Source organism: Sycon ciliatum, chromosome 9 (assembly GCF_964019385.1).
Source record: "Sycon ciliatum chromosome 9, ocSycCili1.1, whole genome shotgun sequence".
Taxonomy (NCBI): domain Eukaryota; kingdom Metazoa; phylum Porifera; class Calcarea; order Leucosolenida; family Sycettidae; genus Sycon; species Sycon ciliatum.
In genome coordinates, this window is record NC_088651.1 from 599,275 (window position 1) to 611,812 (window position 12,538).

The 12,538-nt window shown below is 46.8% G+C and overlaps 1 protein-coding gene across 2 annotated transcripts; it reads right to left on the bottom strand.

Annotated features, from left to right (window-relative positions):
* Nucleotides 1-5,935: 5,935 nt before the first annotated feature.
* On the bottom strand, nucleotides 5,936-9,690 carry LOC135824751 (probable serine/threonine-protein kinase DDB_G0278509). Of its 2 annotated transcripts, XM_065337459.1 has the most exons (3): nucleotides 8,276-9,690; nucleotides 6,728-6,973; nucleotides 5,936-6,310 (listed from the first exon to the last, which is right to left on the bottom strand). In XM_065337459.1, the coding sequence occupies exons 1-2, from the start codon at nucleotides 9,556-9,558 to the stop codon at nucleotides 6,742-6,744; spliced, it is 1,515 nt and encodes a 504-aa protein (XP_065193531.1). In that variant the 5' UTR covers nucleotides 9,559-9,690; the 3' UTR covers nucleotides 5,936-6,310; nucleotides 6,728-6,741. The 2 variants fall into 2 exon arrangements, with proteins under 2 accessions (XP_065193531.1, XP_065193530.1); XM_065337458.1 differs by having other exon boundaries at nucleotides 5,936-6,973.
* Nucleotides 9,691-12,538: the final 2,848 nt, after the last annotated feature.

Genomic DNA, 12,538 nt, shown 5'->3' on the forward strand with positions numbered 1-12,538 from the left:
TTCAAGTTTACACGTGATTTTGGCCGTAGTCTGAATCGCCTATAAGCCATGCTTTATATTAGTGCTACGCAAGACCTTTATCACGCGTCTCCGCTGCTAGTGGGTTCGTTCATGCGCGATGCACATCATGATGACGTCATAATGGCCAGTGCAGACGCAGCAGGTACTAATACGTCGCATGGCGAGGCGCGCCACTGTGGCACGGAGTCCTTTCCAAGGTCAAGACGCCGGTACTTGCGGTCTCTCCTACCCATAGTCTTGGGGTCAAGCCGTATCACACTGGAATGTAGTGTATTCGGAGCGCTCACGATAATAGCACGACACGTAGTCCTTACTGTGTGCATTTCCCATCAATTATCCATTATCTCCGATTTTCTATTTCCTCACGCGCAAACGTGATTTAGTGCCGGGAATTGGGAGCAAATTATCAGCGGGATCTTGAACCCAATCAGTTGTTTTCCCAGTCCAGGGCTAATTGTGGATAAGCAATAGCTAATGGTCCCTCAACCCCACCGTTTCCATTCCTCTCCGGATGGCTGTGATGTGACTGTAGTTGTTGCGATGTGTACAACAGTCAGCGTTAACTTAACCAGATAATCTCTGCATCAGTCAGGTAGTACACTGTACCCGTGAACGTTCATGCATGTATCTCCCATTACAGTATCCGCTAGGAACGTGCAAGCTACTCCTGACACGTGGAATGGGGACCCCATTATTACGTGAACACTGACACCACCACTTGTACATGGTGTGCCTGGAGGGCAGCCATCACGGAACGGTTTGTCACACCGTCTCTCACGTCTCAGCAATCACCTAACATGCGGCCATCGCCTTTTTGTAGAAACGTTTTGCGATACTGTCTCTCACGTACCAGCAATTACTGAACATGCGGCAATCGCCATTTTGTGGGAACGTTTTGGGATACCGTCTCTCACGTCCCAGCAATTACCTAACATGCGGCAATCGCCATTTTGTGGGAACGTTTTGGGATACCATCTCTCACGTCTCAGCAATCACTTAACATGCGGCCATCGCCCTTTGCGTACATGTAGGTATAATTGTTGACCTGTTTGGCATTTGGCATGGTGCAAGGCGCTATTGACCAAACATTGCCACAGAAACGGATCAATCTGTACTTATCTACGAGCACTTACATGTACATGTACATGTAGAATGTGAACTATTATCATTTTACTGCATATGGCACCATCCATATGTACATGTAATTGTGAAAGCAAAATGCAATTGCAAACGTGAATGGCCAAACAGGTGCGTGATATTTAATACTGGCTTCCAAGCCAACATAATAAAATATTAGTACGCTTCATATGAATCATATCCTCACACGTTTTGAATAGACCGCTCCAAACCGAACCTAGTACCTGTTGTTCACACGGCAGCAGCAATGGAAGTGAGCATTATCCTGCGTAGAGTGTTTGGTGTCCCGTACCGTCGAAAACAGTGTGATCATACACTGGTCGTGAGGGGATATCTAGTATTGTGTGATCATATACTGGTCGTGAGGGGATATCTAGTATTGTGTGTCTCTTGCAGACGAACAGTATCATCACGTTCCTCTGCAGTTCAAACAATAGCTAACGGCATTGTTCTGTTTGCGAAGTGGATGCTGTCATGCATCGGGCCCTCAGTAAACCAGCGCCAGACAAAGGAAAATGCAAGTCCTATCTTCCGTCGCCCCCCCCCCCCCCTCCGCCAAGCGCGCGTGCAGCAATGGTCTACAGCCGCCATCTTCGCCTATCGTTCTGTGCATTGTTGCCAACACAGGAATACTGGTCTTACAGGTTGCTCCGTGCACCTCGAATGACTCAGAGCAGTGCACAGGTGTGGTAGTGTCATACCTTATGATTTGAGTAAGCAAATCCTCTCTTTCCCTTTCATTGTGTGCCTTGCGATCATCGTTTCACATAAATAAAAAAATTACTCATACAATCATGTACTCGTCGACATTTAGGACATGCTTACACAGCAATTAGTCGTACTTGTTGCTACATTAAAACCGCTCATACAGTTCAATAAAATATTACTTTTTTCTCTTTTGCGTTTACGTTATACCAGGCGTGGGCTGTACATACATGTAGGTGCCAACATTTTTCTTTGTTTCAAAAAAATATTTCAAATTTGAAAAAAAATCGCGAAGAGCTAGCTACAAAAAAATACAGTTAATAATACCATAATACCATGTTATATGTATTCTGCCCTGACACGCCACGTGTCGTCTGTGCACGTACATATACCATGACGTCTCCAGGTATTCCCCACACAGACAAAGATGTTGCCAGGCCCCAGGGGATCCTGTTATACATCAGCGCACTACTTGCGGCTTTCCTTGATCCTTCACGGCTGACCAGGTATACTTGACACTATGCAAATAGCCAGATACCTTGGGGAGGTGGTAAAGTAATACAATAGGATAAAGTCCTCATTTACACTGTTACGGAAAGCATTACAGAGGATAATGAAAGGATAGAACATGAGAAGGCTGCAGTGGGAGACGGTGTGAGGGTGATGCAGTGAGAGATAGCACGGGAGAGGGGAGCGAACTGTCACATGCGGACCCTAATCAATCAGAAATCCACCATTATCTCTTTTACGGGCAAAGCAAAGCACAATCATCACCATGTACATGTATGAGTACAGTGGATACCCCACACCAGCCATTATCTCTTTCTTCCAAGGCCACGTTCTTGGACAACAGACGAACAGTGAGAACAACAAGAAGATTGGGTTGAGCCCAGTGCGACATGTAGGCTTTCAAGTTTTGATTATGTGTGTTACTGGGGACTGGAACACTGAGCTTCCCTAGGCAGTTGCAAGACCACGACGCTACGTAGAATATCCTACTGCTTTGCTTGTTAGGTCTTGTCTTCCAGGAGGCTCCGAGCTACCTGTCTTTCGCATCCACAACTTCACAAGCTCTGATTGACGAAGATGGACGCGAAACTGGGACCTTATTTAGTGCACATCCATTCGTTCCTAATTTGTTATCCATTAAATCTTAACATAACGGTACCGTCCCCAGCGGACAGGAGACTGGATACGAAGTGGTTGGAACTGCCAAGTGTCAACATGGCGCATACCTATGGAGCCAATGTCCAGTGATTTGTTTACTCCCACGTACAAAAATCAGTGGACAGGAAAGACCCATTTCACCTCTACTCCTGGGTTCCTGGCGAGCCCGGACGGAAGATTATCACCCGAGACGACGCCCTTTGATAGAGCATCAAGAATTCAAGATTGGCTTCCTTCGAAACGTGCAGAATGCTTATCTCATCGCAGCGTACAGCACTGCCTTACTCTGATACAGCAAAGCTGTGGACGCAGCATACTGCTGCTACACTTCAACGCGGGAATGCGTATAATAATAATAATAAGTAGTGGAAATTGAAATCCGACCCCTGGTTTTCGTGCAGTACCAATTCTACAGCTCCAGGGGTCGGATTGCAGTTGCCAGCACTTTAGAAAAGAAAATTGTGGTGATGGGACATGAAGTCAGAACACGTACCAAGCCGCGGTGCCCTCAACGACAAAGCCCAGCAGACACAGACGAACTGTCCGAAGCACTTGAACATCCCACGAATCAGTCGCTGAGGGGTTTTGGTGTTCACGCACGAAAAGGGCCTGTGACATGAAAAGCCCACCGTACAAAAGCATGGCTATCATGTTGACTGTATGGAGAGGGCAATCTAAATCCATACGGCGTAAACTAGCATGCACAGTGTTGAAGGATATAGATTCTCGAGCTGCACCTCTTCTGGTACACTGTAGTGTCATTTGGATAGTCAAGTTCTTTCCTTCCTGAAGATGTGCCTTGCCCGAAAATTCGAATCATTGTCTCTTTTTCTTTTAGTGATTGGTGTAGACTAGAGACAGCCTGGAGAGTGTAGTGAAGAGGTATGGATAAGCTCTTTCCTAAATAGTGGTTGCGACTTCGGCGATGATTTCTTTAGGAATTGGTTTGCTCCCACACTGGAGTTCGCGCTATTCCGCCGACTTGTCCACTTGCCAAGTCGGCAGAATAGCGCGAACTCCAGTGTGGGAGCAAACCCATTCCTAAGCTCTTTCCTGTTACATAAATCCATAACAGTCGAGGCATATCAGTTTCACTCCTCACTGCCCAGTGACTAAATAGGAGACTTGCTGTTGGCTTTCACTGTTGCGCGTATAGTGTAGTACACCATCTCAGGACTCAGTGAAAACGGTGGCCAATGTTAAGGCAGTGGGTGATAACCAACCACGGCGATCAAGATAAGTAGGGCCGGTTAGGAAGGAACACGAACATGCAGCAAAAGTAACACCAACAGTTACTCTGCGAAGAAAGAGAATGTCGATATCCAGTCACGGGCAACAGCGACGCAAAGGACATGTGGATAATTAGCTATGTCCTTCCTTTGTGGATTCTTGTTCTCCTCTCCGCGTGCCTGGTATAATCTCCGCAGTTCTCCATTGTTTGTGCCATCTGTGATGCAGTATTAGACCCCTGCGTGGCACACCTAGTTGTTAATAACTTTAAAGTTGTCAAGTTCGACTGTGAAAAAGGAGAAGGACAAAATGTTACGAGTTATGACTAACTGTCCACCAACGTAAGCAGATCTTATACAGTCAGCGAGTGCGACAAAATGGCACAAAACTGACAAGGAGTACTGAGACATTCGGCGACCTGGTTACGATCTGAGATCTGGTTACGTTGGTGGACAGTTAGTCATAACTCGTAACATTTTGTCCTTCTCCTTTTTCACCATGATTTAATTGGCTCACCATCCGAGTTGAAGTTCGACTGTATTTGCCATTTGCCGGACCACGCAAGGTCTAATAGTGCTTCACGCACAGTCAGGGGATAGTAATCCGAACATGCATGGTGTGCTGTTTTGACCAAATCAACTCCTGTTGAGCTGTGATTTGGTTTGTGTGGGTGCATATGGTGGAGCTGCATGATCTCAGAAGACTGGATACATGCGGAGAATATAGCATGCCTGTGGAGCGGAGAACAACGATACACAAAGGAATGCTCAACGGTGAAAGTCATTGCCGAGGGCACTTGATATGTACATGGACTTCTAGTTGAAGATCTGAGATGCAAAAACCCGATAAAAGCCAAATTTGAGAAATGTGATCCAAGTCATTCATTCCCTTTCAATAGATCTCTGGAAGGCAGAGGCAATACACCTGGCAAGGGTGGGTGTCCTAGGAAACACAAATCGTACACAAAATAATTATTATGGGGTTGTGAAATTGGGAATAGGAGGATTTGAGGAAGAGAGTGCAGCGCTCGTGGAATAACTACATAACAAAATAAAAGGGGGGGGGGGTTGCCAGCAGACAACCGTTCTATTTAGTTGCTATTCACTTTTGGCGCATGCGCTGGATGAAAATTCTTTTATTAGTGTTGTGGAAAAAGTATTGATGTTTCGGGCCAGGCACCCAACGTCAGAACAAATGTGGACATGCGCTGTGGAACACTCTGCCAGCCAGTGTCTGTTCCTGGAAAGCCGTGGCCGATTTCGCAGCAGCCGTGTACCCGTACACTCTCAGGCCATAAACGTTTTTAAAAGAAGAGAAACAGTGACATGCACACCCCCACACCCCCGCACACACACACGGACAGTATGTATAGGCATATAACGAACGGTCTTTTCCTGTTAGCTCTGTTTGTCCAATACATGAGATAAAACGTCTTTCTTGTTGTTTTCCCTTCTCCATGTAGCTGCTTCCAGTATGGTAAACGACAGTACCATGGCCTTTTCAGATTTTCATTGTACCTTTTTGTAGTACCTCCCGGGATCAGTATTTTCCACTTGAAATAACATCCACCCCAATGCCTCATTCTTAGAATTATTTTATTCGCTTCCATGTAATTGGGCTTATTGCCCGTTTGGTATTGCGAATTCAAATAAAAAACAACAACAACAACAACAATTTCACAAGGGGCGAACATATAACAATAGGGCTAACGGTGATGTCGGTAAAGGTGTGCAGTGCAATGCTGGCAAAACAAAGCAGAACTGCAGTCTAGACTGTATAGGCTGTGCAAATTTCCTAGTTCATTACAACAGGGTGATTCTCACTATCTACATGTATTAGCCAATAGTCATTAAATCATCAACCTTCAGTGGCGAGAATTCTATACTCGAAGCAGCTGTCTGTTGGACATGAGTACTAACGGATGAGTCGCTTTGCTGATGGTGTGCTGTGGCAACGTGTCAAGGTCGGCTGGAGAGCGCAGTTCTTGTCTGGTTGTTGATGGAATAATCATTTCAGCAAGACGGCTAAGAAACGTGTGGACATCGCGCAACTGCATTACCGACAAGAACAGGATATTTATTATAAAGATTGTGGAAAGAAATGACTAGTGCTGAATCTCAAAAGAAGCCTCATCAGGATACGGGCCATGAAGTCTTTATAGAAACGCAGTGCATTCTACTTCTATTTACATTGGTAGTGTCGATGGAGGCGGGTGGCCAAAACAGGCGTAGACCCACTGGTATGCTGCACGTGTGCCCCGGAAGGTGGTATCCACAAACTATTAAATGGCCAATCAACATAATAAAAATCAAAAAACCCGCATCTCGTGCTTTGTAGCCGAATTGCCACTTTTGCAAAGCACAGTAACAGATGATGATTTAGTCATAGAAGATCGTTCCAAACTAGGGTTGCCTATGTAAAATGTAGAAATATGATCTTGGGGCAGAGCAAGTGTACGCGTACGCACCAAGGGAAACATGGTCAGGCATTCACTTGTTGAATTTCCAGATCATGGAGAATATCACTGAAGCACGGACGGTTGGCCGCTTCTGGTCTCAAGCAGGCCTCGACCAGATGACGATAGTCATAGGGCATACCCGGTGGAATAGGCAGCTGGTGACCATTCTCTATTGCCTTCTCCACGTCTGTCTCACGCTTCAGATGTCCGTATGGCGTTTGCCTGGTGAAGATCTCCCAAAGGACAACCCCATAGCTGTGAGAATGATGACAAGAGAAAAAAAACATACAGGCGCACAATCAACTACACAAGTACACAATGTAATAATTATAACATAAGGCAGGGTAGTCGTCTGGGTCCGGCCGATCAGGGCATGGCCGGCTAGACGTTATTTTGAAAACGTTGACCTGTGAATGCTGACACTAACAGGAATGCAAAGGCCTTGATCGACAACAAAGGACACTTCGCAAAATGCAGGAAACGAGCACAGTACAATAATTGTGTTTGAGATCTAGAAAGTGTATCGTACATGGTTGTTCAGAACTACACTGTTGTCGAACGGCCTCTTGTACAGGCAAAACTCAACTCAAATCAGAACTACACGGTCGATCAGTGGGAGGGCTCTGTACGGTGGTATACATGTATGTACTACTACTAGTAATCATGGCAATACATAGGGAGTTGATTGTGAACACACACAGCAGTGCAAGAGCAGTGCAGAGCAGCCCAATAACTATTTCAAAGTAAGGCGGCTGGCCCCGGCCATGCCATCGGATTTCATTGGGCGCTTTCGATTACACACAAATCGGTCAATTCTAGAATTAGTTATTTTTGATGCACAGTTCGATTACACAACTTCCGCCGTTAGAATCGATTTTATCCAATTCCGTCAATTCTGAAGAGAGGGCGGAATTTCTCTGGATCTGGCGCCAAAATTGCATGCTGGGTGGGTTAGTAGTGAATAGTACAGTGTTACAGGTCTAGTCATGCATGGCTCAAGTCAAGGAAGAGCCTCCCTGGCCGGTGTGGCACGAAAGCAGGGCTACAACTACATGTAATTGCTACTTTTGTCTTCCCGAAAAGCTAATTGCCGCTGTTGAGTTTTGGCTGGGACTGGGAGCTGATTATTAGACCAAATCATTTTGGGTGGTTCTTTCGCACACGCGTTCAGCTTTATCGAAGCCCAATATTGTTGCCGACAGGGAGCTTTCGCCGGGATGGACCAATACGCCAAGCTGGGTCGACGGCTCGACGCGCGCGTGAGGGTAAAGATCTACGGGATATCTTTTTACGACCAATCTCGTTTGTGATATGCCATGAAAACAAATGCGTTGTGAATTCCAGTCGTTCGTTTGCATGGCCGGAATTCGTACATTTTGGTCGTTCGAGAATTACAAAACCTAGTTCCAGAATTGTGTAAACGTGTAATGGAAAGCGCCCAATGTTGGGTGAGAGTAGAATCGATGTTATTCCTCGTTTTGGGAAATAAATAATACACAGCGTGCCTGTGATGCATGTTTGTAAGTGTGGTAACATTTTCACCAAATTCACACTCACCTGTAGATATCGGCTTTCTCGTTGTAATGCTCGCCACGTACTGACTCCGGTGATTTCCAGCGCAGAGTCCCCACACCGCGAGTCATCACTGATGCCGAATAGCGCTGAAACGTCTCTCCATGGTTTGTGGAGACGTCGGTGAGTAGAGGCGTTGACAGACTGGTCTCCTGGCTTCCTGAAAGTGCAAGCGAGCTCTTGGAATCACGTCTGTCAAGTACTGCTTCGGAACAGGGAGGCTCGATAAGTACATTTTCCCTGGGGCTTTCGCCTACGGACTGCGTGCCCGCCGCCGTGTTTGATGACTGCGTCAGGGCAGTTTGAGCGGCGCTGGTACTGGTCCTGTTCGCTCCGGCCGCCTTCTCCTCATCCAGAATGGCCATAAATCGCGAGTTGCCAAGATCGCCGATTTTCACCACCCACTTGTCGCTGACTAGAAGGTTGGGAGATTTCAGGTCTCGGTGCAGGCGTGGCGGGTTGGATTCGTGCAGGTACGTCATGCCTCGGGCTGTGTCCAGGGCAAATCTCAGATGATCTTGGTGTGTGAACACGTTCCCGCCATCGTGGAGTACATTGTGGAGAGAACCTCGCCGCAAGTACTCCATCACGATAAATGGTCTTTTGCTGGAATTATTTGTGCCAGCTCCCAAGAAGATGACGATGTTGGGGTGACGAATTGAACGCAGGACCTCAGCTTCCTGGACGAACTGGTCTGTCTGCGAGTTATTTCTACCAGTATATTTGGGGAGTACTTTCACAGCTACTAACATGTCGCTGAACTCGGCTAGCCACACTTGCGAGAATGCTCCCCTGGCCAGTTTCTTGGTGAGGTTCAGCGATGACCAGCGTATTCTTGCCCCGATGTTGATCTGGTCTAGCTTCTTCTGATACAGTCGCATACTCTTGTGTTTGTCCTGCAGCTCTCTCTCCTTGAGCTTGAGTTGCTGGTTTCTAGTGTGGTATTTGCGTAGAGCAAGAGCAATGAAGGAGACGAGGAGCAGAATAGCGGATGCAATGACCAAGCTCACCAGTGGTAGTCTACAGTTGTCATACGACACGTAACCAAAGTCGCAATGGCAGCTGGCGGTGAAGTCGGTCACGATGCACACCCCGTGCTGGTGGCAATGCTGGGAACGGCACGGAGATATTGCAACGCAGGCGTTCGATCCTTCTGTCTCTGTCGTTGTGAAATTTGGACACGGTTTGCATCTGTCATGTAGAGTTGAAGAAAAGAAACCATGCGGACAGGGTTGACACGTCTTATCCTCATGCAGCTCGTACCCCATCGGACAGAGCTCGGTCTCAATCGTTAGGTACTTTCCGAAACCGCGGTGGGTGGGCAATCCCGAAAATATATAGAGACGCTGCCCTGTCACAATATGGTGATTGTAGATTTCTATCACATGTCCATGGTAGAAAAAGGGCAACACTCTGGCCTCCGCTTGTAGGTTGGAAGTATTCAAAAGGATAAGGTCTGCAATCTTGCTTTTTTCAATGATGTTGTTGTTGTCAGTCCAACCACCGAACAATAGTATGCCGTTCTTGTTGTACTGAACACTAGCGAAGTCTTTTACCTTACGCAGACAGGGCTTTACGGAGACTTGGTTGATTCGAATTGTACCGTTGTCTAAGTATCGGGAGATATCCAGTGCCAGTATGTAGTCAGTACATGCTGATGTGTCACCGAAAACGAAAAGAGTATTTTTGATCTGTGTTACCCGCGGATCACTAAGACGTGGCATTACTGCGCCGAAGAGATTGGTGGGTTTCAGAATCTTCCACGTTCCTTTACACTGGTCTATACTGTCAAATGTGAGTACCCAGATATCAGAGAGATCTTCTAATGTGTCGGCATCCGTCCCTCCGTAGACCAGAAGATGGGTATCATCGAGTCGTACTGCCACGTGGAGGTATCGTGTCGACGGTTGAACTGTGCCAGCGTTAGTAAATTCCATACAGGTGAAGTTCAGTATATTAATGCACCACATGATTGAGAGGTAATCAACAGGACGACTATTAGAGATGTACCCCGGACCGAACAAGAAAACCACGCCAGCAGTAAGTTGTGTAGCAGTTGATCCCGTACCAACACTCATAGGACGTTCTGTACACTGTGCCATGGTTCTAGTCTCGTACGCATTCGTTGTCGTGTCAAGAATCCAGTAGACGTTCGCATCTAAGGTTCGTTCTTGACTTACCGAGGACTCAAGAATCTCCGGAAGTCGAGCGAAGTAGTTCACGCACCACGAACCGGGCAAGAATAAAGCTCTCTCCTTTCCCAGTATGGTTTGTAAAACAGCACCACTCGATGCACAGCCCAAATCTCCCGGTAGATGGTAGGCTGGCCTGAAGGCATCGTATATCATCTCCTCGACGAAATCATGGCACCCGCAGTCAGTGTTCTCAGCCAAGCTGGGGCAAGTGGACAAGGGTGCTGCAGGCCATACGGTCCACTGCCGCTCTAAGTTCCCAAAGAAAGCACCCACTCCGCCACCAACTGTGTGAGAAATAGAGTTTGACATATATCTATAATGTTTTGTATTAGGTGCCAGCTTGGTTTGATGGGCGAGGATTCGTCGACAGGATATTGTGCTAGATGGAGAGATATTATGATTATTTAGCACACTGCATACCTCAAGCACATGCAGAACGTGTCCACGCGAAAAGTGCAGAAGAATCTTTGATTCGTTGGCAAACAAGACTGCGCGTGGTCTGTCCATGAGCGCGAATTCGTGCCCTCTTACAGAGACTGGAAACAACTGGCGACCATGTCCGTTAAGGCGACATGTGTCCGTGGCATTGTTGTGACGAGACATCCAGGCGCGCTTTTGGACATTGAAGACCCAAAACGTGCAGTAGCTATCCACATCTGGTGGTTTATTCATTCTGGGATAGTGCAAATGATACCCTGGCACTCCACCGTACACAATAATGGTTTCGTTGACGGCAAGTAAGGATGGGAAAAGAAGAGGACGAGGGTGAAAGGGCGAATGAACCTCTTCTAGCTCTCGCCATTGAGTTCCTTCTATATGATCTCCCGTCTTACTTAGAATGTGCATGTATCGCAGGCTGGAGGAAATCGTGCAATATTTGTCCAGTTGTGCAAGTTTGATCAATGTCGGTAGATCTTTAGTGCACTCAAGGCCACCGTAAGAAAACACCCGATAAGTATTGGCGTGCTCTTCGTCATCTCTCAATGTCACAATTGACTGAAGATATCTTGCACTGCCCGCACTCACCTTTGGCGTGTGCACTCTTCGCAGTTGCATATCTCTCCACACGAACATCATGTCGCATTCTGGCCAGGGTCCGAAGTCGTAAAAGATCAGATCTCTTCTGTCAGGTGATGTGGCAAGAGCGGGCGTAATATCCCAATCTCGTCGACACAGCGGGCCAAGCTCCGGGTATTTCAACTCCTCCAAGTGCCTCCATGATCGCAAACCAGGATTAGACACGTCCATTGCAACAAGGGTGTCTGTGCGTTCCATAGATGTGCCATTTCTCTGTCGAGACGCCAGCATCACAATATGCTCTGCTACACGGTAGCGAGTGGACTGTAGAAGAAGAGTGCTGGCTGGCGTGGAACGGACAAAGTTCATTTCAATATTTTTATATCCAAGCAGTCTTGGATACTGGTAAACATCGTGGAATTCAAGTGGTGCTGGGAGCCCGCTAAGGCTGTCGTAAGTCGCTGTGTCGTGGACGGTTACAGCAACACCACCAGTTACCAGAAGAACTGATGCGAACACATCTAAAACCACGACACAGACAGTTCTCCACGCAGAGGAACCCATAATCAAGATGGCAAGAGGGTTGACACGTCCAAGCTCGCCTGTTACTACAATAATGGCCTCCTTATACCCAGAGAGACTTCCTATTAAAGTGGTTTTTGTTTCTCAACACAATTGTACAACCAGTTGTAACGCGGACGTGCGAACTTCTTTTTTTAATTTTATACGCAAGCTGTTAGCAAGTACAGTGCACAGGAAAAATGGAGAAAATCCTGAATCCTGTCTTCTACTCTGCAATGAACGTAGTATCGATACGAGTCACTGCATACAAGACACAACAGCTGCTCATAACTAAGGCCAGCGATACTTACACACAGCGTCATCTAAACCTCCGTTGTGTATTCAAGCAACGCGTATGTACACGCACATGTACATGTGTATCGTCTTCGCATCACGGATAATGATAGCTATAAAGTAACATTGCGCGTGTGGTTTCAACCTTTGTTGTTCTTCCTGACGTGTTGTCAGGAGGCAA

Excerpts from the sequence above, each read along its gene's own strand:
- LOC135824751 (XM_065337459.1), bottom strand. The coding sequence starts at position 9,558 with ATGGGGTACGAGCTGCATGAGGATAAGACGTGTCAACCCTGTCCGCAT. Across the intron at positions 6,974-8,275 it reads GAGAAAGCCGATATCTACAG|CTATGGGGTTGTCCTTTGGG; the intron begins GTGAGTGTGAAT and ends TCATTCTCACAG.